This window comes from Saimiri boliviensis, chromosome 17 (assembly GCF_048565385.1).
Source record: "Saimiri boliviensis isolate mSaiBol1 chromosome 17, mSaiBol1.pri, whole genome shotgun sequence".
NCBI lineage: Eukaryota > Metazoa > Chordata > Mammalia > Primates > Cebidae > Saimiri > Saimiri boliviensis.
The window spans coordinates 39,849,231-39,877,120 of record NC_133465.1 but is presented as its reverse complement, the minus strand read 5'-3'; the positions used below and the strand labels follow the sequence as shown (position 1 = coordinate 39,877,120).

Genomic DNA, 27,890 nt, shown 5'->3' with positions numbered 1-27,890 from the left:
CCCAGCTTTCTCCCAGGACAGACCCCACTGGACCAAGAGCAGCAAACTTTTTCAAGAGCAGGATGGGCCCTGGAGACAGAGTAGCTGTTTCTTTCTTTTTTTTTAATTGTACTTTAGGTTCTGGGGTGCATGTGCAGATCGTGCAGGATTGTTGCATAGGTACATACATGGCAAGGTGGTTTGCTGCCCCTATCCCCCGCCATCTCCTATATGTGGTATTTCTCCCATATGTGGTATTTCTCCCCATGTTACCCCTCCCCACCCCCTGCTGTCCCACCTCTAGCCCCCTTAACAGACCGAAGTGTGTGATGCTCCCCTCCCTGTGTCCATGTGTTCTCATTGTTCAACACCAGCCTATGAGTGAGAACATGCGGTGTTTGATTTTCTGTTCTTGTGTCAGTTTGCGGAGAATGATGGTTTCCAGATTCATCCATGTTCCTACAAAGGACACAAACTCATCATTTTTGATGGCTGCATACCGTTCCATGGTGTACATGTGCCACATTTTCTGTGTCTGTGACTGTGTTTCTTAAGGCAGCAGCAGAGTGGGTAGCACTCCTCCCTGTCCTGCCTGTATAGGTGTGTATTGCAAAAAAAAAAAAAGAAAAAGAAAAAGAAAAAGAAAAAGAAATGTCTGTGTATTGCAGACACTTTTAAACTGTGCTCTAATTGTTTGCTTATCTATTACCTGCTAGACGAGCAACTCCCTGGAGGCAAGCATCATGTCTTATTTGTAATCTGAGCAGGAAGCATAATGCCTGGCACATAGTAGATGTCTAATTAATGTGGAATGAATAGATATGTAAATGAATAAATTAATGAATGAAACAACTAAATGAATGATAAGAGCTGCTGAGAAATCAAACCATGCATTCATGCAATGCCACAGTCTTGTAATATCCAGGGCTGAGGCCAGAAGAAAACAATATTTTCTCCCTTCTAGTCAAACAGGAAGGCTACATTTCCTAGTTTCTTTTGCAGTTAGAGTGGGCCATGTGATTGGATCCTGGTCAGTAAGATGTGGCCGTGAATGAGAGATGAGAGATGACACTTCCCAGTCTCGACATTAGATCTCTTGAGTCATTGTCCACAAACTCTGGTTTTCTATCTATGCTGCTAGAAGCAAAGGACTCTCTTCTTCAAAATCGATGGTGGTATCTGCGATGGTTAATTTTAGGGTTCACCTGACTGAATTAAGATATATCTAGAGAACTGGCAAAGAATTACTTCTGGGTGTGTCTGTGATGGTGTTTCCAGAGAAGAGTGGTGTGTGAGTCAATGGACTGAGTGGGGAAGATTAACCCTCAACGTGAATGGGCCCATAGCTAACTGGATGGTGCTTGTCCTCATTGAGGACTCACCTTCCCCACTCAGTGCATCTCTCCCTCTCTCCCCCTTTCTCCTTCCCTCTCTCCCTCTCTTTTCCCCTCACCCTCTCTCTCTCCCCCTCTTCACCTCTCCCTCTCTGCGTCACCCTTTCCCTCTCTGCCTTTCCCTTTCTTTCTCCCCCTCCCTCCTTCCCTCCCCACCACCATCCATATCCTATTGGTTCCATCCCTCTGGAGAATCTTGATGAACACAGTGGTTGTATGTTTCATATAGCAGTATCCTAAACGGGAACAAGAGCTTGGATCCCTGAGTCACCCCCTGCTTGGAGGACACCTGCCAAAGAGAGCTGACATTGATATTGAACTGTAATGTAAGAGAAACGTCAATTTTTCTTATGTTAAGCTTTTGGGGTTGTTATAGCAGTTAGCTTTAACCTCACTAATTCATACACTCTTCTCCTCCTAGTTTTAACATTGCCTAATTCATGCTACTTCAAAAGTGTGCTGAGCCTTTAAATGAAAATATTCAGGGAAATATTTCTACCAGTGTGTGGGAGGGGACGCTACTTCTATTTTGGCATTTTACTCTCAGAGAAAGATAAAAATAACACCTGATGCTGACTCTGTGGTCAATGCTATGCTAGGCATTTAAAAATATGCTTGGCATGTTCACACATGTTAACTCAGTTAATCCTTTCAACAATCATGAGAGATTGTCTATTATTCATTACCTCTGCTTGGCATAAGAAGAAACTGTGGCTCAAAAAAAAAATTAAATAACTTTCAATCATTTCACAGCTGGGGAGCCATCAAGTTACTAATAATCTGGAAGGAAGACGGAACCTTCAGATGACACAATATAAGAAAGACTCAAAAAGTCATATGAAGAACAAGACATTATTTGTAATGCAGAGGGAACCAGAGTCAATGAGCTGTCGGAATTCAGAAAAGTTCACCAAGGATCGTGTAAAACACACGTGTGTTCTCAGTGGAAAAAGAAAAAAGACGAGGCAACACCTTACCCATTTATGTGAGAAAACTGAGGCTCCTAGAGGTAAAGTGCTTCATCCATGTCACCTGGCTAGTAAGATGGAACCCTGGGATTGGAACCCATGTTCAAAGCCCACTCTTTTTTTCTTCTGCTGATAATCAAACCTCCCCTAGAAAGTGGTCAGTCTCTAATCAGAGCTTCTATAACTGTTCCTGCTCAATTTAAAAAGGAATCCACCATGTAGCCACATTTCAACATTAGAGGAACCAAGCTTGGGTGATGGTCCTGCACCTCTGGTAGGTGGGAGCAACTGGCACGTAAAAGGATCCCAACTTTGACAGATTTCTTCACCCAAATCAAAGTCTTATGTTCACTTGGCTTCTGCTAATGTGTGTGTGTGTGTGTGTGTGTGTGTGTGTGTGTGTGTGTGTGTGTGTAGTTATGAATCTAAAAACTATCAGTATCAATCTATGACTTTAATTCTTTTCTTTCCAAAAGCCATCAATTTTATAGAATGTGCTCAAGGAGAGCCCAACTAGCTCTGTCTTTGATCTCAAATGTGCGCTGACGTGTGGGGGTTTCTTGGAATTGGTAGAGTAGTTATTTCCTGAGGGTTCTGGCAGCTATGGTAACCAAATTTCTCCTCTGTTTTTATTAAATGATGCTCTCCTACTAAGGTATCCTTGGTGTCATCAGTTCTTCCCAACTCTGGCTTTCTGGGGAGCCCGGCTTGTTTGCCACTTGAGTGAGGGTTCAGCTGTCTGCATTCCTGGAATTAAGCCACTTGCACCACTGCCTCTTGTCAGTGTCCAGTCTATTCTTGAAAATATTTATTATCTATTTTTCATTCTCTGCTTCCCTTGGGTGTTTGACAGATCTGTAATTATTTCCAGACTTTGCACACTACAGGAAGGAGTCTGGGTTCTCTCTGATTCTGGGCTTCTCTCTATAATTGGTTTGGGTCTTTATCATGCAAACTTCCCTTCTAAATAATTCTGTAGCAAGAGTCGAGAAGATGGCCTCAATGGTTTGACAGGTGTTTTAATTCACTGGAAACAAAACAATTGCTCTAAGTTGCAATGACTACTTGTCTACCTCTGAATAGGGAAAAATAACTGGAAGCTGCATGGCCGAGCTGCCTACTATTAGTTTAGACCCTGGTGGGCAGGGAACTGCACTGCACGCTGCTGGTGGGAGGATGAGCTCACTTCTCTTTGCCAAAGGATGGTAAATATCTGAGGTGAAAGTGTTGCTGGATGTCTACGGTAGCGATCTCCCCAGTCCCAGAGTAACCCCAGTATGAGGAGGGATGCTGACTTTCAGGGACAGAGGATTGGTATAGTAAGACAGTGCTGAACAATCTGAGAGACCTGGGCTTCAGTCCTGGGTCTGCCACTGTACTAAGACGAGGCCACTGAGCAAGTTCCTTCAACACTCTGAACCTTTGCTGGGCTCACTGTGCTTAGGGACAACAAGTATTATTTTTTAATGACAATACTGTTGGAGGATTGGATAAAATTATGCTGGTAAAGGGCTTAGCCTAATGTCTGGCACATGGAAGGTATTCACGGGGTTTTAGAGAGGTTTTCTTAATATAACAAATAATAGAAAGCCATTGTAAGTCGTGAGCAAGAATATGGCATAGCCATATGGGATCTGTAAATACATCTGAGACTTAGATCTGGAGAACCTGTGGACGGGAGGGAGAAGGCAGCTTTACATCCCTACCAGTCAGATAGAAATAAGCGCAAAGCGCCACTCCTCTAAACTTGGTGGCTCCCTGTTCCCTTCCCTTTCCAACCCCTGGTGACCACCAGTCTGTCTCTATGGATCTACGTACTCTGGATATTTCACAGAAATGAAAGCATGCAGCATATGGCCTTTTGTGTCTAGCTTCTTTGACATAGCATAATGTGCATAGGTTCATCCCTGGTGCAGTGTGTATCAGTACGTCGTTCTTTTTGTTGGATGAATAATAGTTATTGTAGCATATTTTGCTTCTCCATTCATCCATCCATAGGCATTTGGGTTGTTTCCACCTCTTGGCTGTTGTGACTGGTCCTGCTGTAAACATGCTTGATGTGTACTTGTTTGCACACCTGTTTTCAGTTCTTTGGGGTATATTCTGGCTACTTAATTTCATTACTCTCTGCTGTGTTTTCTGCCACCAGATTTTCTAAGTGGCGCCATGACAGAGCGATGAGGCATGAGGACTCTGGTACCTGGCTGTCTTCTTTGCTGCTTACTGGTTGAACCATATTGGTCAAGGGGCTTGACCTCTCTGTACCTCTGTGTTCCCCTCTGTAAAATGGAGTTCATCCTCTATAGGGTTGTGATGATCAGATGAATTGATACCTGTAAGGCACATAGTCTGTGTGTAATGCACATGAGCAATCACTGCTGTCTCTCTCTTTAGTACTTACTTCCTGGACTCTCCTTTTGGAGTCCGCTCGTATTAGGATCTTTCATCTGTTTCCTGGAGCAGCCTGTGACTAAAGTTTCTTCCTGGGTAAGGTGGTTGAGCCACTGGGCTGTCCCGTTAACGGAGAGAGTCCTGGGAACTTGGGGAGTCAGCTTCTCAGGAACAGGAAGAAGGCACCCATCAAGTTTAGAGGAGTGGGGCTTTGAGCTTATTTTCCGTCTGACCAGTAGGGATCTAAAGCTGCCTCTCCCTCCCCTCCACAGGTTCTCTGAATCTAAGTCTCAGATGTATGTCCAGATCCCATATGGCTATGCCATATTCTTGCTCACGACTTACAATGGCTTTCTATTGTTGGTCATATTAAGAAAATATCTCTAAAACCCCATGAAGTAGATAGCTTTCTCTCCATTTCATTTTTGTGTACCTGCTTGCAAAGGGGGTAAGGGAGATTTCTCTACTTTCTGTGGATGAGGAGTCTTTGACTCACAGGCATGACATACTTGTCATGTGTCATCAGCATGTAAATTGCAGAGCCCAGACTAGAAGACATGAGCAGACCCAGGAGCACCTGCTAATTCTGGTTTGCACACTGTCTTCCCCCTCTGACCTCCTGGTATCAAACCCAGCTGATTTTTCCTTGGTCCACTTTCATCTGATCTGTACTAAGCCAGTGAATTCTCATCATGCCCAGAGCACCTGCCAGGCTTATTCTAGCTTCAGATCTTAGCCCCAGCTGTTCTGTTTGTCTGGAATACCATCCTGCCTCCCACCTATTCCAATCCTGCCACCTGGCAGGCCAAATTCAAATCCCTCTTTCTTCACTGAAGTTTCCTGCTGAGCTTTTCAATCAAGACCTTGTTCTTCTTTTCTGAACTTCCTATCAATTTTTCAGGTGGCTGCTCTTTGGCCCTCAGCTAGCACAAGCAGTGTCTTTGTGTGAATTACAAGAAGGCATTCATTGACCCTAGGCTGATGAATTGCAAAAGGATGTTTAGTCTTCTTCTCAGCTGGGCACCTTGGGACAGTGTGCTGACTGTACAACCATACTCAGCCAACTTGTCTATCTGACAGTTTCAAAATATTGCTTTCTGAGTGTTAAACATTCCTAAGTCACATAGATTGCAAGATTTCCATGCTCATTTGTTGTGTCTTCCCAATTAGATTTGAAGCTTCTTGAGGGCAAGAACCACTGTTTTTCCTTCAGTTTTCCCCACTGTGCCTGGTCCAAAGCCAGGTGCTAAGTCTCTGGTGTCCAGCAAATGAAGTGACTTAGAAGAAGTGTGTTAGCCTTGGCTCTGAAGGGACCCAGCAAAACTCTTGCAGGAAAGAGCTGACTGACACCACAGGTGGCCTTCGCCACACTGGCTGTTTCACCATCTTAAGGGCACACCCACTGACTGCCGTTCCATCATTTTGAGCTTTATCAGCTGAAATGGCACTTACTAGGGAAGGCTTCTGTCTCAGAAGCCTCTGTTAGAATCAATTGCTACCTCCCATAATTTTCAAGGTGGCCTCTTCTAACCCACAGTTCTCAACTCTCAAAAGTATTTCTTAAGATGCAGCTCAAATTTTTACCTTTAGAATCTGTATCAGGGAGGTATATCCGAAAATACATTGGGGCCACATCTCCCCTTCTATACTATGTTCTTTTGTGAACAAGGTTTGTGCCTGGCACGTAGTAGGCCTTCATGCAATGGCTTTTGAATCTGTGTCCACCAGGTTCCCTAGTTGTGTACATTTTCCAGCAATGCATCTTCATTCACTGCAGCAAAAGTATTTGCATCCCTTCTATTAGCACTATTTGACATTTGTTTAACACTTTGCCCAAGCTTTTTCTCATCTCTTCTGTGGTTTTGTTTTCTCAACCTGTTAGGCTGTGAGAAAAGAAATTATATTTATTTCACTCATGAGGCACCTTAACTCCAGGAAGCAGAAGTATCTTATCTCATTGTCTGGTGACGGGGGTGAGGCTGCGACTCACTCAGGTGACCACTCAGGCACAGTGACAGTTGAGCTCTAGTTTCCTCCTCTTAACTCTTGCCTGAAGTTAACCACTCAATGTCCTTAGAATTCCCAGAGTCTGATCCCTGAGGTAAAGAGGGTAATTTGGGTGGGAGGGGTCAACATCCTCATCAACTCTAGAAATCCTATTGCAGGTTGAGCATCGCAGATCCAAAAATCTGAAATCCAAGAATCTTGCTCTAAAATTCAAAACTGTTTTGACGTTGACATGGTGCTCAAAGGAAAGGCTCATTGGAGTATTTTGGATTTTCAGATTTGAGATGCTCTAAAGTGGTATTCTGCAAATATTTCAAAACCTGAAAAAGTCAGAAACACTTGAGCCTTTCAGATAAGGGATAATCAACCCGTAGTACATCTCACTGTATTCATGTGTCGGAACCTAGCATCCTGGGCTCCTAAAAGAATGACTTTTTTCTTTCATCCATTCTTAATTCTACTGTTCTATCTGAGCATCTGTTTTTCTGTCTAAAGTCCCAAAGGGAAGCTATTCCATTCTGGTATCAGCTAAGAAATGTTCACCCGAGGCTTCTCTAGCCTCAGCCTTTGCTGTAACCTGTATGTACTTGGAACTGTTTGGAAAAATACCTCCCCTCCACACCTCCTTGGAAACTGTTTTCTAGAGGAAAGCAAATGTCTCTGTATATTTGCAGATAGAAGAGTAGAATCACCTGTGACTTTGAAAAAAACATTAAAAAATCTATTGATGGCATGGACTCAAGGGTCAGACTGATGTAATTGGTCTGGGGTTGGGAACAATTGGCAGAGTTCCTATACCTTGGGTCCTGCCTTAGTCCATTTGGGCTATTTTTAATAAAATACCATAAAATGGCTGTACTATAATCAACAGAAATTTATTTCTCACAGTTCCGGAGGCTGGGAAGTCCAAGATCAAGGCAGACTCAGTGTCTGGTGAGGGTACTTTCTGCCTTATAGATGGTGCCTTCTTGCTGCATCCTCACATGGTAGAAGGGGTGAGGCATCTCTCTCATGCCTCTTTTATGAAGACACTAATGCCATTCATGAGGGCTCCACTCTCATGACCTCATCACCTACCGGTAGCCCTACCTCCTAATATATTTGCCTTGGGGGTTAAAATTTCAACATATGAATTTTAGGAAGACACAAACATTCAGATTAGACCAGCCATGGTAGCTCACACCTGTAATTTCAGCACTTTGGGAGGCTGAGGCAGGAGGATCACTTGAGCCCAGGAGTTTGAGACCAGCCTGTGCGATATAATGAGAGCTTGTTTCTACTAAAAATAATAAACATTAGCCAGGCATGGTTGCACGCACCCGTAGTTCAGCTACTGGGGAGGTTGGGGTGGGAGCATGCCTTGAGCCCAGGAGACCGAGGCTACAGTGCTATGATTGTGCTACTGTACTCCAGACTGGGAGACAGAGTGAAAACCTGTTTCAGAAACACCAAAAAAAAAATTCAGACCGTAACAGATCCAGAATAAAGAATAAGACTAGATGGCTACAGTCCCAAAGGGAAGCACTATCCATTCTGGCATCAGCTAAGAAATGTTCACCTGAGGCTCCTCTAGCATCAGCCTTTGCTTTAACTCTGTTTCCATTACACACCAGCTATATAATCCTGGATGTGTATGGTTAGCTTTTTGATAACTTCCTTATCTATAAAATAAGGTCAAGAGCTACTTGGCAGAACTGCTCGGAGCACCAAATAAAATAATGTATGTAAAATACGTGTAAAATAACCCAGCACTGTGCCTGATACATACTAGGTACATAGGCCAACAACTCTGAATTGAAAATAATACTATCCTCCATTCCATAAGAAAATTCTATGTAGCAATATTTTTTTTGAGTATCTCCTATTTTGCAAAGCATTATGATGTGATTTCTTTCTATTTCTCTTTCTGTGCATAGAAGGGAGAAAGACAAAGATGAATGAAGAGATCATCTCTGTCTTCTGGGAACTTCAGACTGTCACACGCAGACAGAAAAATATAGAACCACATGAAGTTTTTTTAAAATATATTACATACACACATTTCTAGCATAGAACCGAATGAAGTAAATGTTAATTAGAGATATAATCAATGTGCTGTGTGAGCTCAGAGGATGAAAGAAATGATTTCCCCTGAGGAGATGAAGGAAACCTGCAGACTGGCATTTGAGCTGGGTCTCTTTAAAGGTACGTCATGTTTCCATAGGTGAGGACGAATCAGAGCATTTTAAGCTGACCGATGACATGGACTGTGATTAGGAGGCTGGAAAGTATGAGTGAGTGTCTGGATGTCAGCACAGGGTGTAGGATAGCTGGTCCCCCAACATGCATCAGGAGGGCTGAGATGCAAGTTCTTGGACCTCTGCTAAGAATCTATTAAGAGAGGCTTTGTGAAGGATTTCGATCATTTAACCTTGAAACAACTGGCTACCATTGAAAGCTTGAGTGTCGGGAGATGTGGTCCGGTTTTCATTCATTGGTCCTAGTGATGAGATGGGAGTGGGCTGGCAATGTCTGAGTCGGAACGTGACTCTCTAACCCTTCCTCCCCACCTGCGCCATGGCTAAGACCTCAGGCACCTCGTGAAGAGCAGCTCAGGCAATTCTCCTGGGTCCTGATTCCTATGTTTATTCCAGGTCTGGCATCCAGGTGCTGTCCTCTTGCATTGTACCTGAAATCGGTTTCTCTACCAAATCAATTTGGAGTGCTGCCCTGTTGGATTCTCTGTGTAGCCTTGTGTTCTGGTCTCCTCTTTGGGAAGTGTCTGAGATTGTTCCCTACGTACTCCTCAGACAAGCCTAAATTTCCTTCAACATTTATTCAGGGTGAACTCAGGTTCCCTTTATATGAGAATGGTGTTTGGGTATTTTTATACTCTTGACCCAGGATCTCTCACTTATCTGGAGACTGGAGGCAGAAGGACCTTCTGGGTAGGTATGGTTGTAGTCCAGGGCCAAGAGGATGAAGGTTGGGACTAAGTCTTGTCATGGGGCTGAAGGGTTGTGGGAGGGAGTGTGGCATGAGAGACTCGATGGAGTTAGAACTGATGGGGCCATAGCTGGCTTATAACTTTTAGTGATGGACCAAGCTTATGTTTCTGAACGTCTGGTATCCTGACTCACAGCTTGTTTTCATTTGTTTGTCATAGACTGAGGTCTTGGAAACTTTGCGATCTGAGTTATTAGAAGTGAACTTGGGGTGGATTTTAGAAGACTGGTGCCAAGCCAGTATTTCAAATAGTTATGTTTCTGTTACTTAAAAAGAGAGAGATTTGTTATTCAAACTCCAGACCTGTTAATTGAAGGAGGAAATTGGGATGGGGAACATCTGAGGCCATCCAAAATAGTTTACACACAAAGGAATCTGGATCTGATTCTGAAAAGGGAATGGCCATTAGATAACTCTGGTCTCTGGGCTCCCATGAATGCCCCTCAGAGGTGAACCCTCCTCTGAGAAGGTCCTTTAGATAGAGGTGTGATCCCCAAACTTTGCTGCATGTTGGAATCATCTGCAGATGTTTACAATACACTAAAGGCTGCTCCCAGACATCCTCATTTAAGTGATATGCAGGACAACCTGGGCATTGGGATTTTAAAAACTTTCTAGGAGATTCTTTTCTAAAATTATTACTATATATTTTTATTGAGTTATATTTTTATTATTGACACATAAAATGACATATATAATGTAAATATATTTTTATGATATATAAAAATGTTGCATATATTTAATGTATGTGCATCTTTTTATGTATATATATGTCTTGATGAGTTTGAAGAGAAATATACACCTTTGAAGCTATCACCATAAATAATGCCTTAATGCAACATTTATCTCTAAAAGTTTCCTCATCTTTTGTCATAGGAACACTTAACATAAGATCTACCCTATTATTTTTATGTATACAGTTTTAAAAAATAAAAGATAGCATTGTTAACTATAGGTGTTATACTCTACAGTAGAGCTTTAGGACTTACTTATCCTTTGTAACTAAAACAATGTACCCTTTGACCAACATTGCCTCGATTTCCCCTCCCCTAAGGTCCTGGTAACCACCATTCTACTCTCTGCTTCTGTGTTTGACTATTTTAGATTCTAAATATAAATGGGGTCATGTAGTATTTGTTCTTCTGTGTCTGGCTTATTTCATTTAGTACCCCCACAACTCAATAGCAAAAAGCCCAAATAATCGGATTAAGAAATGGATAAAAGACCTGAATAGTCATTTCTCCAAAGATGACATACAAGTGGCCAATAGGTATATGAAAAGGTGTTCAACATCACTAATTATCAGGGAAATGCAAATCAAAACTACAATGAGATACCACCTCACACATGTTAGGTTGGCTATTATCAAGCGAACCGAAGAAAACAAATGTTGGCAAAAATGTGGGGAAAAGGGAACCCTTGTATCCTGTTGATGGGAATGTGAATTGGTACAGACTATGGAAAATAATATGGAGATTCCACAAAAAATTAAATAGACCTATTGCATGATCCAACAATCCTACTTCTGGGTATACATCCAAAAGAATTGAAATCAGGGTTGCAAAGAGATATCTGTACTCCCACATTCACTGCAACATTATTTATAATAGCAAAGACATGGATAAAAGCTAAAATGTTCACTGACAGATGAACAGGTAAAGAAAAGTGGAATACACAAACAATGGAATATTTCTCTTTAACATTCTTTAAAAAGCCTTAAAAAGAAGGAAAGCTTGCCATGCGCCACAACATGAATGAACTTGGAGGACACTATGCTGAGGAGGTTCTACTATGTAGTAAAGTTTGGGAACTTCTGGAGTAGGAAGTAGTGGGGATGAATATTTGATTTACAGTGGTTCTCATACTTGAGTGTGCATCAGAATCATCTAGGGGGTTTGTTAAAACACAGATGGCTGGGCCTCACCCTCTGAATGTCAATAGGTCTGCAATGGGGTCTAAAAATGTGCATTTCTAACCAGCTCCTACATGATGCTGATGATTGGGGCCATGCTTTGAGAACCACTGGCTTAGAAGAGTTGAGTCTGGCACTGCCCCCTAAGAGCTATGTGACCCTGAGTCTATCACCTGGTCTATAAGAAACCCATTTCTGCTTTTATAACCCAGGGACAGCAGTGGCGATTACTTTGTGCAGGTTACTGTGTGGGTAAAATGAGATGGTATTGTAAATTGCTTGGCACAGGGCTTGGAGCACAGAAAATGTGCAACCTATGGTAGGCCTTCTCAATAATAGTATGTTTTTTTTAACTGGAGTCTTGGCAGATCTTTCCTTATGTTCAATTATGCTAGTTGGTGAATAATATTACAGTGAGTTTCTGCTCCTAGAGGTCCCACTTTTAGGATTCCTGGAACAGGAAAACTGAGATACTCTCATGAATTGCAGGTGTTCTGGATTCCAGCAGGAAGGGTCCACCCAGGTGTGGGCATATGCTAATTGACCATTGTCAGTCATCCTCTCTGGCCTGATGTGTGTGTTATGGGCTGTGGTTAAGGGCTGCTTTCCTGTCCAGATTCCATGTGATTCTCTCACTGTCCTGTACCACATTGCAGACCCATTTAGTGCAGCGAGTTGTGGTTGTCCTGATGTCGCCATGGAAACTTAACTGCTACAGAGGGAGATGGGAACAAGGCCCTAAATGGTCTTGGAAACCACAGAATGTGTCCTGAAGAAGGGACTGGGGCTGTGGATTTCACACGATGTTTTCTCTTTCTTTCTTTTTTTGAGACAGAGTCTCACTCTGTCACCCAGGCTGGAGTGCAGTGGCATGATGGATCTTGGCTCCCTGCAAGGAATAAAAATATTTCAATAGATTTCACAGCCCATGAGTGCTCAGGAAGTCCAAGGGCTCTTTGGTACTTTAAAAACTACTACCATTTCTTTTTCTGTTTTTTTTTTCTTTCTTTCTTTCTTTCTTTCTTTCTTTCTTTTTTTTTTTTTTGAGTGCTACTAATCTAGCTAACCTTTTTATTACTCCCACATACTTCGAGGGGAAAGTGACTGCATTTTCTCTTTATAGTTTGGGAAACCCAGCGAATTTGGAGAGAGGGGCAATTAGGACTGGCCCAGAAAGTCAGAGACAGGAGCTGGTTTGTCCCATTTGAGTCCTGTTTGGCCAAGGTGAAAAGTCTGCCTATGCCCAGGGACCCTAGGGGTTATATAGCCTGGGTTTTTCTTTGTTCTCACTGGACTAAAGAACGGAATGAGAGGCATAGTTAGGGAATGAAGAGTGGAAAGGCCAGGGGAGGTCATCTTGTCCAAACCATTTGTAGACAAGGACTCAGTCCCAGGGAGGGGAGTTGACTTGCCCAGTGTCAGAGAGGACGCTGTGATGGGATGGGGCCTTCCCGTTTGTGCTTCTCCTTCTCTTCCTCAGTGCATCTCAGGCACCTATCTATGTCCTGTCTGCTGGGTATCTATTGCTTTTGTTTGCTGTCACTCTCGTGTCCTTGTTGTGATTGATGCTACCATCACCCTGTAAAGGAAGGCATGGTATGATTCAGATAAACTTTTAATAGGAAGGTCATACAAATGTTCTTCTATTGGTACCATTTATAGAACAGCCATTGCAGGTATTGCGCGAGCTGCTTTAAGTAGCCACATAGTGTTTAAGCCTCATAACTCACAGAGGCAGTTATTAACCTCCCCACTGTACAGATAGAGAAGTAAAGCAACTTGCCTAGGGTCACACAGCAGGCAAGAGGCAGAGTAAAGTTGATTTACCGTCTATATTCTTCAGCTCTTATGCTGTATCGCTGCTGGTCATTGCAGGATAAGGAGGATTCTACCTCAGAAGCAGTAGCAAGTCACGTTTAAAAAAAAAAAAGATTGCCACCTGCTCAGTGAATATTTAGTTCTCTGGAAAAATAAGGTTGCTCAGAAATAGGCCTAGATGCCATCATAGTTAAGGCTGTCGTGTGTCTGACATTGATGCAAAAAGTAAAAGAGAAAATCCTGTTAAGTAAGGTATGTTAATTTCAATATGAAATAAATGGGTGTTTTGAATTTTTTATTGTCAATCTACCTAGTCACTAGGCTGAAGTTTTTGATATGCCTGGGAATGTTCTCGTTTGCACAGACTCTCCTTGCCTGAGCTTTCCCCCTGCCAGGAGAGTGTGGCAGAAAGGAGAGATGAAAGTTATTTTTAATTTGGCCACTGAACAAACATCCATGTATTCTCTTCCAGCAGCTAAGCCTATATGTTTTCTCAACAGGGTATTAATTACCTGGCTCTGGGAATGGCCAGACAGGCTGTTCTGGCTGCCCTGCCAGCCCCATATGCAATTGCTCCTGTACCCAGCAGGACTCAGAGGCTTCAGCAGGGAGCATCCTCTTTTTCAATAAACTCAGACATGGGTACTAGGTAACTTGTTAAACACATTTATTGATTTCTTGACAGTAACCAAACACAGTGAGTGACCATTATAAACAAGAAAAGAAAGGCATTCGTTTGTACTTTGTGAAATCTGGCTGCACCTGGAGAGAAAAGATACCCCTTTCCCAGGAACTTACAAGGCAAAGTGCATTCCTTCACGGGAGCATCACAGGGGGGCATGGCAGTTTTGAAACGCAAGAAATCTGTCGCCTGCTATCTCAGGCTGAAGCTCACCTCATGTGAATGATCAAGCCATGGAGTGGAATTAAAGTTATACTTGCTTAGCAAATGCATTCCTGATTGCCACAAACTCAGTAAAAACTGGCTGCAAATGAACAAAACATGTAGGTGAAGGAACAAGTGAAATCAAAGAATGCAGTTGCTTGGAGCCAGGGCTTAGCCTGTAAGGAAGGAGAACAGACCAAAGCCAGAAAAATGAAATTAACTCGTTAAACACATTTATTGAGCTGTTAACAATAACCAAACACAATGTATGACCTTTGGAAAACAAGAAACAGCAAATGGATCATTTCTGATCTTGGCAAATCCTACTACAGTTATGTGACAAAGAGGGAAATAATTCCATTTCTTTATAGTCTGTGGTGATATATATACAATGTGTAGCTCTTCAATGTCTCTCCTTTTTTTTTAATTGTTGAGTAAACAGAAGAATCATAATCTAGAAATAAGTGTCCTTGGCCAACTTCGTCCTGCTCACCTGCTACCAGATCCTCAAAGGATCCTAGGACACTGTCTGAAATTACTTGATGCAAAGTCCGTTTGATGCCATCAGAGCTGTATTTTCTCTTCTCTCTTTTGGAAGAATTTTGTATGTACAAAGGCTGAAAAGTCTCACTGGGTAGATTTATTAGTTCAGGAAAAACAGTATCAAAATTGTAATTAGGTTAACTGGTTATTTTCTTCTAAGAATTCTTATGAATGAATGAGACTTTTGTTTCTGAAACTTGACTTCCCATGATCGAGGTTGTAAGAGAGAGTAGGTGTGTAGGTATGTTTGCATATGTGTGTGTGCATGTGCAAGTGCTTGTGTGTGTGTGTTTGTGAGTGTGTGTGAGAGATGTATTCCTCTGCCATAATTTTGCAGACACTTTTCATGAAGAAAGGGCCAATCCCAAGAATGAAGTAGGCTTGGGGAAAAGGAGGAGAGAGAAGCAAGAAAGGGGACATTCTAGGTTACATCAATTCACAGTTGTAGCATTTCACTGAGGTGGGATTCTTCTTGGCTTTGTTCCCTACTTGAGGAGCCATTCATTTACTGCAAAGGGAGAAAGAAAGAAAAAATCACATATACAACACAAAACAAGGCATACTGAAGTAATCTGCACACAGTTTTAGGGAATTCCTCCAAAGGGGAAGGGCCTGTTTTGTAAATGCCTGCTTACTTATATGCATTCTAACTACCCCCTTCCAATTCTCCATGACCTTCTAGGCCTGTACTGACCAATATGGTGGTCACCAGCTGCCACATGTGGCTACTGTAAATTTAAATTCAAAAATTAGTTGCATCATTATACTAGTCACCCATCCAATGTTCAATAGCCACAAATGGCTAGTAGCTGCTGTATTAGACAATGCAGGATAGCCCCTCTACCTATCATGAAAACATTCTCATGATCACAGAAAGTTCTAGTGGATGACGCTGCTCTATACCAGGGATGGGCAAACATCAGTCCACAGATCTAAGCCAGCACAATACCTGTTTTTATAAATAAAGTTGTATTGGAACACAGCCATACCCATTCATTTTCATATTATCAATGGCTGATTTCACACTACAATGCCAGAGTGCCACAGAGATTTTATGGCTTCAAAGCTTAACATATTTACTTTCTGTCCTTTACAGAAAAAGTGTGTAGACTCCTGCTCTAGACTGTAAGCTCTGTGTGGATAGGGATCGTATCTGTCACCCATCAGCCAGTTAAGTAACTCACACATAGTAGGGACAAAATATAGGGGTGTTGACTAAAGAGAAGAAGAAATCAACGAGTTGGGTATTTACTTTTCTGGTAGTTCTGGCTGGAAGGGAGTGGAAAATAGATAGTTTGGGCATGCCAGTGTGTCTGAGAGAAAAAAGAAGGGAACATGGGGAAGTAGGAGGAATGAAGTAGAGGATCAAGGGGTGGCGGTGGAGGCTGCTTCTAAAGCTGTGTGGTAATAACCACAGCCCTCCTATTTAGGGAGCGTGTTATTTCTGCAAAGGGCTTTCCATCCAGGCTCTTGTTTGCTTCCTTGAACAAGCTGTGAAGTACATGGCATAGGAACTGTCATGAAGAAGCCAGGTCTCGGGGCTAAACAGTGTGGCTGGGTTTGCACAGCTTGTTAGAACCAGGCCCAGAACTTGGGTGTTCTGACTTCTAGTCCAGGGCTCTCCAGGACCCCATCCTGCCTCCATCTTTCCTTCCACAGTGAGTGTTTACCACAATGCTTAGCAGATATTTAGTAGTAGGCAGAAGGGAAGAGAGAGAGGGCTGGAGGGGCAGATGTCACCTTAACCATTTCTAGGGACATAGCACTGGGCAAAGATCCATTCGCAATTACCCCGTTGGATCCTAATGGCCTGGCCTTTAGAGTATTTGTTCCTTATACCGGAAAGAGGCTATTTCTTGCATATAATTAAATTTCTAATGCTTTCTGCTGTCCTGTTCTAACAGATAACCTTGGGAACATCAGCCTTTATGGGCTCTTCTATAAAATGGCAATGAAAAGAAGCTGTCTTGCCTGATACAGAGGGGGCTTAAGGGTTATATATCTCTCACATATATCAAAATTCTACATTCTATCTATCTACCTACCTACCTACTTACCTACCTACCTACCTACTGATTGACCTAGAAGTATTCATATAAATATCTGTATCATGTATAACAAACCTTTAGACCTTCATCATCACGCAGATGGAGTGTGATGGTTACTGTCATTTATAATCATCATTCATATAATGGAAGATAATGCCAAGCCTTTAAGAACAGGTCTCAGCAGAAGGACTGAGCTCTGGCCCAGATCCTCCACGCTCTGAGCCACCGCACCCACCTCTATACTGAAGCTTCTGGGCTCGGTTGTTGGGACAGTCCTTCCCCTGTAAACTGAAGTTGATGTTGGTGCGGATGCAGCGGTTGTTGAGCGGCTGGACAGGCCTGAAGTTGTCACTCATGCTCAGAAAGATCTGAGATGGCTGGTTCTGGCTGAGCAGGCGTAAGGAATGCATCTGGGGAGTGAGAAGTAGCCGTGAGTTCCAACCATCCTCTTAAATGCTCTAGAAAAGAAGTCAGACCACAGCGACTGTGGCCGAGCTAGGTGGTATTGGATGGATGAGGAAAGGGCTGTATAAGCCCCACAGAGTCCCTTTTCCCATGGGTTCAGTCGAGCTGAAGGCCCACTATGCCTCCAGGCGTGAAGCCAGCCTTGCTTCTAGCTTACTAGCTTGTATATGCCTCTGAACAAGTCACTTGCACTCTCTCACCCTCAAATGCAGCATCCATAAAAGGAGGAAATCTGGCTAGGTTTCTCTAGGGTTCTTTCTTTCTCTGATACTCTTTGGTTCAATAATTTCATGACTCCCACATGGTATTACCTGGACCACAGTGATTGGTCCAGGGGTCAGAGCGAAACTAAGCTGGACCAGTTTGGTTTCTTTTCGGTGAGACTATGAGGGCCAGGAGGCTGGACCATGTTTGCAGCCGTGTTCTGCCCTGGCACTGTGAGGCAAAAGAAGACAGTCTCTAGCAGGAGAGAAGAATGAAGTAAATGTGTGGCGAGAAGAGGGTGACAAAGAGAAGGCACTTCTGGGATTCCCATTCCAGTACATTTCTGATTCTAAATTCTGTAAGATGTCCCCATAGCTCGAATAAATCCTTTTTCTAAGCTTAAGCTTAAGCAGGGAGTTACTGTTGCCTGTCACCCAGCGAGTCCCAATCAGTACAGATAGGATAAGGAACTTCAAATTGTTCAAGTGGTTGTCGGGTGCTGAGCGCATATCCCATCAAGGAGATTGGCTTCTGCTTCCTTTGCTCATCTCTCTTTTGAATTTTTTATAGGCTCCCACAGTGATAGAATGTCAGAACTGGAACAAACTCATGGAATTTATCCCCCTCTCGATAAAGAAGGGAGTGTTCATTTCGTAGAGGTGGGGTGACAGGCCTGAAGAGCACAATAAGCTGTGTAGCCGAGCTCACACAGGAGGACCGATCTGCTCGCTCTCTGGTTCTGAAGAGTACTAACTCTGCGAGATGATCCAAAAAAAAAAACCCCTACATTCAAAGACGTGTGTGAAAGGCCACATATCATACCACTTCCTCTTGAAGACTGACGCATGTATTCGCATTTAAAAAGGACCCCAGAAGTTGTTCAACAATGGAATCCATTGAACTTTTTAAAACTCAACTTTTTCAAGTGCATGATGACATCTTCCATTTGGCTTCCGTTCTGAACACCGTAGTTGCAGAATACACTCTGGGAACTAACGGCTGTCTTTTCCCACTGAGACAGGTGACATGCTTCTATAATTAGTTCAGGCTAAGCCTTTTGGATGTAGGCTTTTTAAACTTAGGCATATGGGTTGAATTGTGTACCCCTGAAATTCATAAGCTGAAGGTACTGGTAACCCCTGGTGCCTCAGAATGGGACCTTATTTGGAAATAGTCACTGCAAATGTAAGCAGCAAAGAGAAGCTTACTGGGGTAGGGTTTAATGCAATACAGAAGGTGTCCTTATAAAAAGGGGAAATTTGGACACAGAGCCTCAGACACAGGGAGAACACCTTATAAATATGGAGGTAGATCTTGAGGTGATACTTCTAAATGCCAAAGCACACTAAAGATTATAAGCAAACCACCAGAAGCTAGGGGAGATGCATGGAACACACACATCCCTCTGAAGGAACCGGTGCTGCTGATACCTTGGTCTTGGACATCTAATCTCCAGAACTGTGGGGCAGTAGGTTTGTGTTGGTTTAAACTATCTGGTTGGTGGTACTTTGTTACCGTGGTCTTAGCAAACTATTACAATAGGCACTGCACAATTCAGTGATTTTTCTTTTTCTTTCTTTTTTTTTTTTTAACATCATTCTTCTCCATTGGTTAAAGGCCCAGAGAGAAACTCACCTGCATCCTGGTTATATAGACGGGTTTGTTCATTATTATCCAACTTGCTGTCTCATAGCAGGGTGGAATAGTCATCGACCCATCATAAGTAATGAAACTAGAGGTCTCTGGATATAGTTCCTCTATATTAAGTCCCTGTAGTAAATATGCATCATCTAAAGAAAAAAGAAGATTTTAAAAATTAGGTTTCTTGAGAAAGGGATGGTATTGCTGACATATATACATACATACCTATATTTCCTTTTTGAATTCCAGAAGACTGTATCTGTCAGGATAGGCAGCAGAAACAAGCAGCTGCCCCCCAAATCTCAGTTGTTTTAAGCAATAAGGATTTATTCCTTGCTCACACACATGCTTGTTCCAGGTTGGCTGAGGGCTTCCCTCCATGTCACTGTTGCCCATGCTTTGGGACCTGGGCTCTTAGAGCAGTAAACACCTGGACCTGTGTGGATCAAGTGACAGAAGCGAAAGCATGGGGAATGCGCATTCGCTCTGAAAACTTCCATCCTAGAAGTGGCACACATCATTTGTGCTCATATTTTGGTGGCCAAAGGAGTCACCTTTGGTTAAGGCTGATGTCAGGGATGCGAGGAAGCACATTCCTTCCGCAGGATGGGTGAGGTGTAAAGCAATGCCGTCTACCACAGGGATTGTTGGGGGAGTCTTCGGTTCTAGTCCCTGAGATCTGGATTACTAGGCATTACAGGTATCACGAGATGGACAATTAAAGCTTCAAGACTGTTGAAAGTCACCTGGTAACCATTCTTAAAACAAGAATAAAATATTTTTGGATAAAAAAGTAAATCTGGCCAAATCCTACTGTGAGATTCTATGATTAAGCTCAATAACTGATGTTTTTTTTTTTTTTTTTTTTTTGAGGATTTCCTCTCTCTCAGGTCTATGCAGATAGCCTCTTCTCTTACACCTATTTGAGGTATTCATACCCATATATCTGTATTATTAAATATAGTAATTCGGTGGTAAAAATGACATAAGTACATCTCAGACTATATGAAAAAGAGAAAAAGAAAACAATTTCAATCATCTAAAACTGTTACTATTAGCATTTTGGTGTTTTTCCTGTTAATTTTTATTCAACGTATTGTTTATATTTTTGATAAAATTGTATGCATCGGAGTTTTAAAATATCAGTAAATTGTCATGTATCTCTCACCTCCTACCCTCTTCATGATCCTTCTTCCTTTCTTTTAGCACATGATTGCTCTCTTCTGCTGGCTTCAAAAGCACTATAATTAGTACTTCCATTTTTCTTGCCATTCCTTCTCAGGTTCCATTGTTGTCTCCTGATCTTCTGCCTGCTTCTCTCAGTGATGCAAATCCCCAAGGATCAGTCCAAGGCTCCCTTCTTACTCTATCCTCTTATCTGAGAGTAGCTTATCTACCTCCATGGCCTCACTTGCCTTCTGTATCCCAGTGATTCCAGATCTGTGTCTCCAGAGGTATCACATCCCTATGGGTGCCATGAGCATTCATCACCGTGGCCAGTCCAGGAGACCTGGAGAACACATGGCAGGGTCCCAAAGCCTGGCTGGCAGAGGGCTAAGACTGGCTTCCCAGGCCCATGGATGCACACATGTTCTCTCGTCCATGTATCTAACTCCCCATGGGAAAGGACTCATTCTTCAGTGGTTGAGGTAACCTCTTCAGTTTAGTATTGTGCACATATATGGTAATGGAGGACTTTCACATACAGCTGGAACCTCACTGACAGAATGAGATGGGTCAGGCAGATGGTAACATCCTCACTGACAAGAAATTAAAGATCAGAGAGGCAAAGTAACCTGCCCGATGTCACCGGGGTAGCTGGTGACTGCAGAGTGGAAATTACAACTCGGATCTTCTGACCTCCAGACCAAGGTCATTTGTTCATTCAACAATTGTTCACTAAGAACCTCTTCGTGCTAGGCACAGTGTTAAGCTCTGGGGACAGAGCAATTAACAAGATAGATACAGTCCCTGCCCTTATTCTAGTTGGAGAGATAGATAACAAATGGCAAAATAAAGATGTATAGGCTGTAATGTCACCGTAATAAGTGCACCTTGACCTGCCTGTACTCACTTATTAACTAATGCTGCTAATTTATTTTCCTGGGCAAAGACGCCCTCTCCTCCATTTCTTCCTCTAGAAATTGCTCATTCAGCTTTCTCTGATAAGAAAGAGCCACATTTGCCAAAGGAACTTGAATTTCAGTGTTGCTTTGGCTATTAAATTTTGAACAAATCAGTGGAACTAATGGTTTGGAATGATATGAATACAATTTGCCTACTCCATTCAAAGCTGCCCCTCCTGGCCTCCTACTCCCTTGATGGGGTAAGGGAACCCCTCCAGGGTTCCATCCATGCATAGCCTCTGAGGAAGAGAGCTCCATTAAGCTGGATTTGGAGACCAGCCCTAGGAGGAAGGACTTTCTTTCACTTTTTATTTAAATGTTTCTACCTTTCCGTCAAAACACCAAGGAACAAGGACCTGTTCAAGAGAGACACAGCGTTTGGAATATAGCCAGCCTGGGTCTGTGCTATGGCCTGTTGGGGCAGATGCTTCCATAACAAAACCACAGTGCCCAGGGCACACACGCCTGTGAGGGACCGTGGGAGTTACATCAGGATCCAACACAGTAAGTTGACATTGGATATCAGCATTTGTCTTGGACTGCCTCTTAAGTCCCTAATATGTGTCAGGCACTAAGCCAGGTATAAATGAGTGGGAAATAATTAAGTGAATGCAGAAGGCATCGTAGAGACAATGACATCAATCTGCACTGGGGCCAGAGAGAGCCTGTGAGTTCTGCCTGGGTCGGGGCTGTGGGCGACTCAGGAAGGAATACATTGAGGAGTTGACTTGAACTGCATCTAAAACGGCAGCAGATGATGAGTGTGTAGCTGGCAAGGAGGTAGGGTGTCAAGGGCACTGTAGACGGAGCCACAGTAGAGAGACAGCCGAGGAAAGAGTGGTGTGTATTTGGGGATAGATGGAGTGTGAGCTGCAGGGGGATGTGGACACGCAAGGAGAGGGCTGCCATGAGAAATGTGGCTGGTGAGGTCAGCACAGGCCCCTCCAGAAGGTCTTCCCTGTGCTACTGGGACTTTGGGCTTCATCCGGAGACAATGCAGAACCACTGAAGGGTTTGAGCCAGGGAGTAGCATGGTCAGATGTGCACTTAATGAGGCTTGCTCTGATGGTGGTTTGGCCTGAAGATGAACATATTGAATAAGAGAAGGAAGCATTTGGCACGTTTTTGTTAAAGGTCAATGTGATTTGTTTAACCAGGCTTGCACGAGGAGCACACTGGGTACTCTAGCATGCTGTTATTATTGCATTTTATTTTATTAGGGGCGGTGGGGAGGAGTAAAGGAAGCAGTAGAAAGGCATTCCAGGCATGACTGGAGTAAAGAAAAGGAACATCTTTTTGTTTCTTTGAAACTAAAAGCACCCTTTGTACTGCAGCTATATTTGTGGAAAAGATTGGGGGCTGGGTGTGGGGCAGGCTGGGAGTAAGAGGCAAAGGTTATGCTCAGGGACTTATCATACACAGCAGGTTTCCAAAACACTGTAGTGCTGATGATACCCCAGACTCTACCCACTGAGGTCCTGCCAGGAGATCCTCTTAGTCCACTTCCTCTACAAGACACAGCAGTCATCAGAGGACATAGGCAGCTTCTGCTCTCCTGACATCCTCACTGCCCATTGTGTTCTTTCTGTAAATCTTGTTAATACTTCTACTCTACCTTTTGCCCTTTTAATAACCTCACACAACAGAACTTTGAAAGACCCAGTGTGGAGAGTGTGAGTTTTATACTCACATCTCAGTTGGAGTGCTAGCTTTGCTGATTACTGTCTGTGTGTCCTTGGACCCACGGGTATCCATCTGTGCCTCAGTTTCCACCTCTGTAATAGGCAGATGGTTGGGGTACTTGGCTCATGGGGTTGTTTGATGACTAAACGTGATCATGCTCTTCAAGCACCTAGCACAAGGCGTGGTCCAGGTTTGTCACATCCTCCTGCCCTGCCCTGGAGTGTCCTTGCCCTGCTTCCACGGGATAACTACTGCTCCTCTCTGCAAGGACTCCCTGGCTTCCGCAGCTGGGCCAGCACCCTCCTCTTTCACTGTATTTACTGAATTAGCTTGCCAATCATTATTTGCCTATTTAACTGTCCCTGCTAAGCTGTGAGCCCTCAGGGTAAGGGTTTGCATCTTTTATCTCTTAGCCCCCAAATGCCAGCATGAGTCCACCACAAACTGGGTGTCTGGTAAACACTGAATGAATGAATGAATGAATGAAATGATTTCTGCTCAGCAGCTCTACCTGCTGGCAGTGCTGGGTAGGAGGCAAGGGAGGAAGAGAGGATGTCATCTATCAGATGATGGGAAGCATCTCTGAGGTTCCAGTCAGCATCTTTAGCTTAAATCCATGCTGCCTACCATCTCCCCCATATGTGTCACACCCTAAGACATCAGGGTAAGATTGCCTGCCCTGTTTCCACCTCCGTATGGTATTACCAGGTTTCTGTACCACACACACCTGTACTTTCATATTTGCATTGCTGAGTCTGTGTACATTTAACATGTAATGTTTGTTTTCATGACTCATCATGCTGCCTCAAAGGCTGCCACTACATCCGTGTCTGCCTTTTAGGTATTGGCATTTGAAAACCACTGGCTACCTTTTCGCATCTTCTTTTCTCTCTATCGAAGCTTGCTTAGTATGTTTGATAGGACAGAAGCAGGAGGGACCCCAGAAAAGAACATGAGTAAAACAGAAGTTTCCGGCCCTGATGTCACTGGGTGTTTTACAGCGCCAATTAGGACAGGAAGTAGTTTTCAGTCACAAACCATCTTGTCCATATAGCAGCCAGCAGAAAACCATTGTTTGATTTTTATCAGCGTTATCATCTGGCCATTATAGACAGAAAGGGACTGAGAACCAATATGCCAGAATGGGGATTCTCCTCTCTAAACTCTCATGGCTCTGTTCACGAGTAAGGATGCAAAAATCTAGAGGAGGTCAGAGTTGTCTGTGAACAAAGATGCAAATTTGGGGTGAAGCTCAGAGGCCAGTGGGAGTGATCATGCATGCCTCTGCTAGCTTTAAGAATATTTATTGGAGGAAGTGAGGACAGATGTTCCCATCAAGTTTCGTGGATAGTTTTATAGAGAAGTTTCTTTACCTGTTCCCCCTGTCTGTCTGTCTCTCTCTCTCTCTCATATCTCTATCACCTGTCTATTTACCTGTCATATGAAAAAAACAGCTTATAAAGGGCAAATCCTAGGTGTGAAGTCGACAGTCTTAATTCAAGTCTGAGTTCTTTTTTTTTTTTTTTTTTTGAGACGGAGTTTCGCTCTCATTACCCAGACTGGGGTGCAATGGCGCGATCTCGGCTCACTGCAACCTCCGCCTCCTGGGTTCAGGCAATTCTCCTGCCTCAGCCTCCTGAGTAGCTGGGATTACAGGCATGTGCCACCATGCCCAGCTAATTTTTTTTTATTTTTAGTAGAGACGGGGTTTCAGCATGTTGACCAGGATGGTCTCGATCTCTTGACCTCGTGATCCACCCACCTCGGCCTCCCAAAGTGCTGGGGTTACAGGCATGAGCCACCGTGCTCAGCCAAGTCCGAGTTCCAATGATAGCTTTGCCAGCAACTCATTTTTCCTTCATAGAAAAGAATGTAACCTCCTACTTGAGGGTACCAAACAGTCTTGGAAAATTTCATCTTCAGGTATTATAAAAAATTCTTTCTATGGATCCAAAACCATCTTCCAACATGCACAAGCTTGTTAGCCAAATTTATCTTAGGTATAGTGTTACAATTTTTTATGTGTTGGCTATATCTTTATAGTAAAGGAAGACCCCTTGGATCTTGAATAATCAGTAGGTGTAGAATATGTCTGTATAGCCTGTAGCCCAATTTTATTATTTCAAATGGCTGCAGAAGTTGACAGCTGAACCTTTGATTTTATGATATGTTTTTGATGAATCTGTAATTTATCTTATGCTGAGTCCTTAGTCATGGTTACAACTCCCAAGTTCACTTCTTCTTTTTGTAAGAGACGTACACTATGATAAAATGCCTAGGATGGCATGGGGTGGGTGGAGGGAAATTTTCCCTCAGTCTGAGCTTTATTTTATTTTATTTTCTAGTCTGCATTTAACAGGCAGCCTCTGCTAAATGCATTGTGCTTACTCATGTGGGCCACTGATGAGATTTAATATTGCCCGGCTTCCTGCTTATGAAGTTCCTATCTGAAGAGAACGATTCCAATGAGAACAGGGCACAGCAGTTTCAGAGATCAATACTAGGCTTGTTCTTGATCAATATGGAACTATTTGGCAATTTTCTCATATAAAAATGACATTTCCCCTTGTAATCTGAGGCAAATTCAACTGAAATGAAAAAAGGCAATTACTAAATAATGAAGTAATGTGATATTTTGTTTTACACAAACAATAAATGGAAAAAGGGGCCTCTGAGAATTGGATTCATGGAGGTAAACTGCTCCTGTTCTGTTCCTTGCTGACGTGAGTAACTACTTAGATTGCAACATGGAAAGTGGTGTGCTGCATTTCGAATTCTGTGGAAACATTTTCAAAGCCGTTCCTTTGAAATGAAAGTACAAGTTCAATTAAGCATAGAGAAGGGCACCAGGAGCAATATGCTTAAACTCCTTGGTGATATTTCATCACATTGAACATCGCATCCCTCTGAGGAGCAGCACATAAAACACTTCCCAAAGAACTGAGAAGTATAAGGCAGTTCTAAGTTGGTCTGTCCTTGCCTACACATTCATCGTTTAGCTGAATAGAAGATTTGGGGGTGGGGTATATAAAGCAAAGCTATAAACAGGTAAGACTGAAAAAGATGCTTTAAAGGGCTTGTGCCATGTGTCAAAACACTGTATTTAAAAGCTATTTAAAAGCTCTCCTCCAAATGCCTTCAGTGGTGTGGTTTCATCTCCTTAGAGGAAATACATTAAGACAATAGCCATATTCTTTTTTTCTTTTTAATGGAGTCTCACTCTGACGCCCAGACTGGGGTGCAGTGGCATAATCTTGGCTCACCTAACCGCTACCTTCCAGGTTCCAGCAGTTCTCCTGCCTCAGCCTCCTAAGTAGCTGGAATTACAGGTGCCTGCCACCATGCCCAGCTAATTTTTGTATCTTTGGTAGAGATGGTGTCTTACCATGGCGGCCAGGCTGGTGTTTAACTCCTGACTTCAGGTGATTTGCCCATCTTGGCCTCCCAAAGTTCTGGGATTGTAGGCATGAGTCACTGCGCTTGGCCACCATACCTTTTTAAATTTGAAATTTGTGATCCTTTGGATTCTTATTGGACTAAAGCTCACCACTGTATTTATTAACTATGAAATGAATGGGGCACGTGACATTGAAGGAGAATGAAGCCAAAATAATACTGTCCTAGGATGTTGGAAGAAAATGATCATTTATATGGAATGTTCTAATAGCTATTCCCTCTTACCCACTTAAGAAGGCTCTTTGCATTCTATTTTGTTACTAGTTTAGCCACTTGAAAATAGCATAAAATCTCTTTTTAAGAAAATTCTGGCTCAATGAAATCAGGTAGATACTAAAATGATAAGAATACTACCTTTTATTTAATTGGGATTCTGTTCATCAATGCTAATTAACACCAGAGAAATGGAGGGATATTAGCATTATTCCAATACAGTACATTAAAAAATTATAATACTTCAAGTAAATTCCCAATATCTCCTCCAGAAAATCCATTCAGAAAATCTATTTTTCAATGTCATGATTTCAGTCTTAATTTCCAATCTGTTGAAGGGGAATTTGACTTTAATAAAATAGATTTTCTTGAGAAGACTTTCTAAATTCGGCCTGAATTTAATTCAGGCTGGTCTTTTCCATTGCCAGTACCAGTTACTGAGAGTGTTTTATAAGTTTCACTCAGACATATGAAATCTAAGCTTGCAAGGAAAGTAGTAGAATCTCATTAAGTCATTACCATCCACTGCATGGATTCAAGCACAGGAGCGCTGTTTCATTTAAAATAAGCAAATTCTGTTGCCTTTGTGTCCTGTATTGCATTTATCTTCAACATAATTTTTATTTGGCATCATAGCAACCTGCCTCCTGCCCTGCAGGAAGCTGGATTTGACAGCCACACACCTTAGGACAACTTAGAAATACACATTTATTGAACACCTAGTTTATACCACTCATTGCTCAGGCAACTGACTCATTACCTTGTTTGATTTCACATCAACCCTCCCAATATCAGCATTAATATCCTCCTCTTACAGATGAGGGAGATGTTTAGAAACTTGCTTGAGTCAGGCAACAAAGGAAGTGGTCGAGCCAGGATGGGAGCCCAGATCTCTCTCCACTTGAACACACTGCCTCCCAGGAGTGTGATGCCTTTCCCCGCATGGCATTTAGCTTCCAAAATTCCCAATCCTTTGGCGAGATTCTCCCTCTTTCCTCCTCTTATGACAGATCTCTCTCCACTTGAACACACTGCCTCCCTTGAGTGTGGTGCCTTTCCCCGCATGGCATTTAGCTTCCAAAATTCCCAATCCTTTGGCGAGATTCTCCCTCTTTCCTCCTCTTAAGAATTCCCTGGCATTGATTTTCTTAGCTGGTTCAGAAGAATGATT

At 42.8% G+C, this 27,890-nt stretch overlaps 1 protein-coding gene and 1 long non-coding RNA gene across 3 annotated transcripts in view; one reads left to right on the top strand and one right to left on the bottom strand.

Moving 5' to 3' along the window:
* The first annotated feature begins 1,580 nt into the window (after positions 1 to 1,580).
* LOC141581852 (uncharacterized) lies at positions 1,581 to 18,467 on the top strand. Its single transcript, XR_012514631.1, has 3 exons — positions 1,581 to 1,699; positions 2,127 to 2,382; positions 18,171 to 18,467. It is a non-coding gene; the product is annotated as an uncharacterized LOC141581852 (long non-coding RNA).
* Positions 14,098 to 27,890, bottom strand: part of CA10 (carbonic anhydrase 10) — a 538,401-nt gene continuing 524,608 nt past the window's right edge. For both annotated transcript variants that reach the window (XM_003931317.4, XM_074388566.1), the window contains exons 7-9: positions 19,236 to 19,390; positions 17,167 to 17,341; positions 14,098 to 15,391 (exon numbers count right to left, since the gene is read on the bottom strand). In XM_003931317.4, coding sequence (XP_003931366.1) covers positions 15,369 to 15,391; positions 17,167 to 17,341; positions 19,236 to 19,390 — 353 coding nt within the window. In that variant the 3' untranslated portion in view covers positions 14,098 to 15,368. The remainder of the gene's footprint in view (positions 15,392 to 17,166; positions 17,342 to 19,235; positions 19,391 to 27,890) is intronic.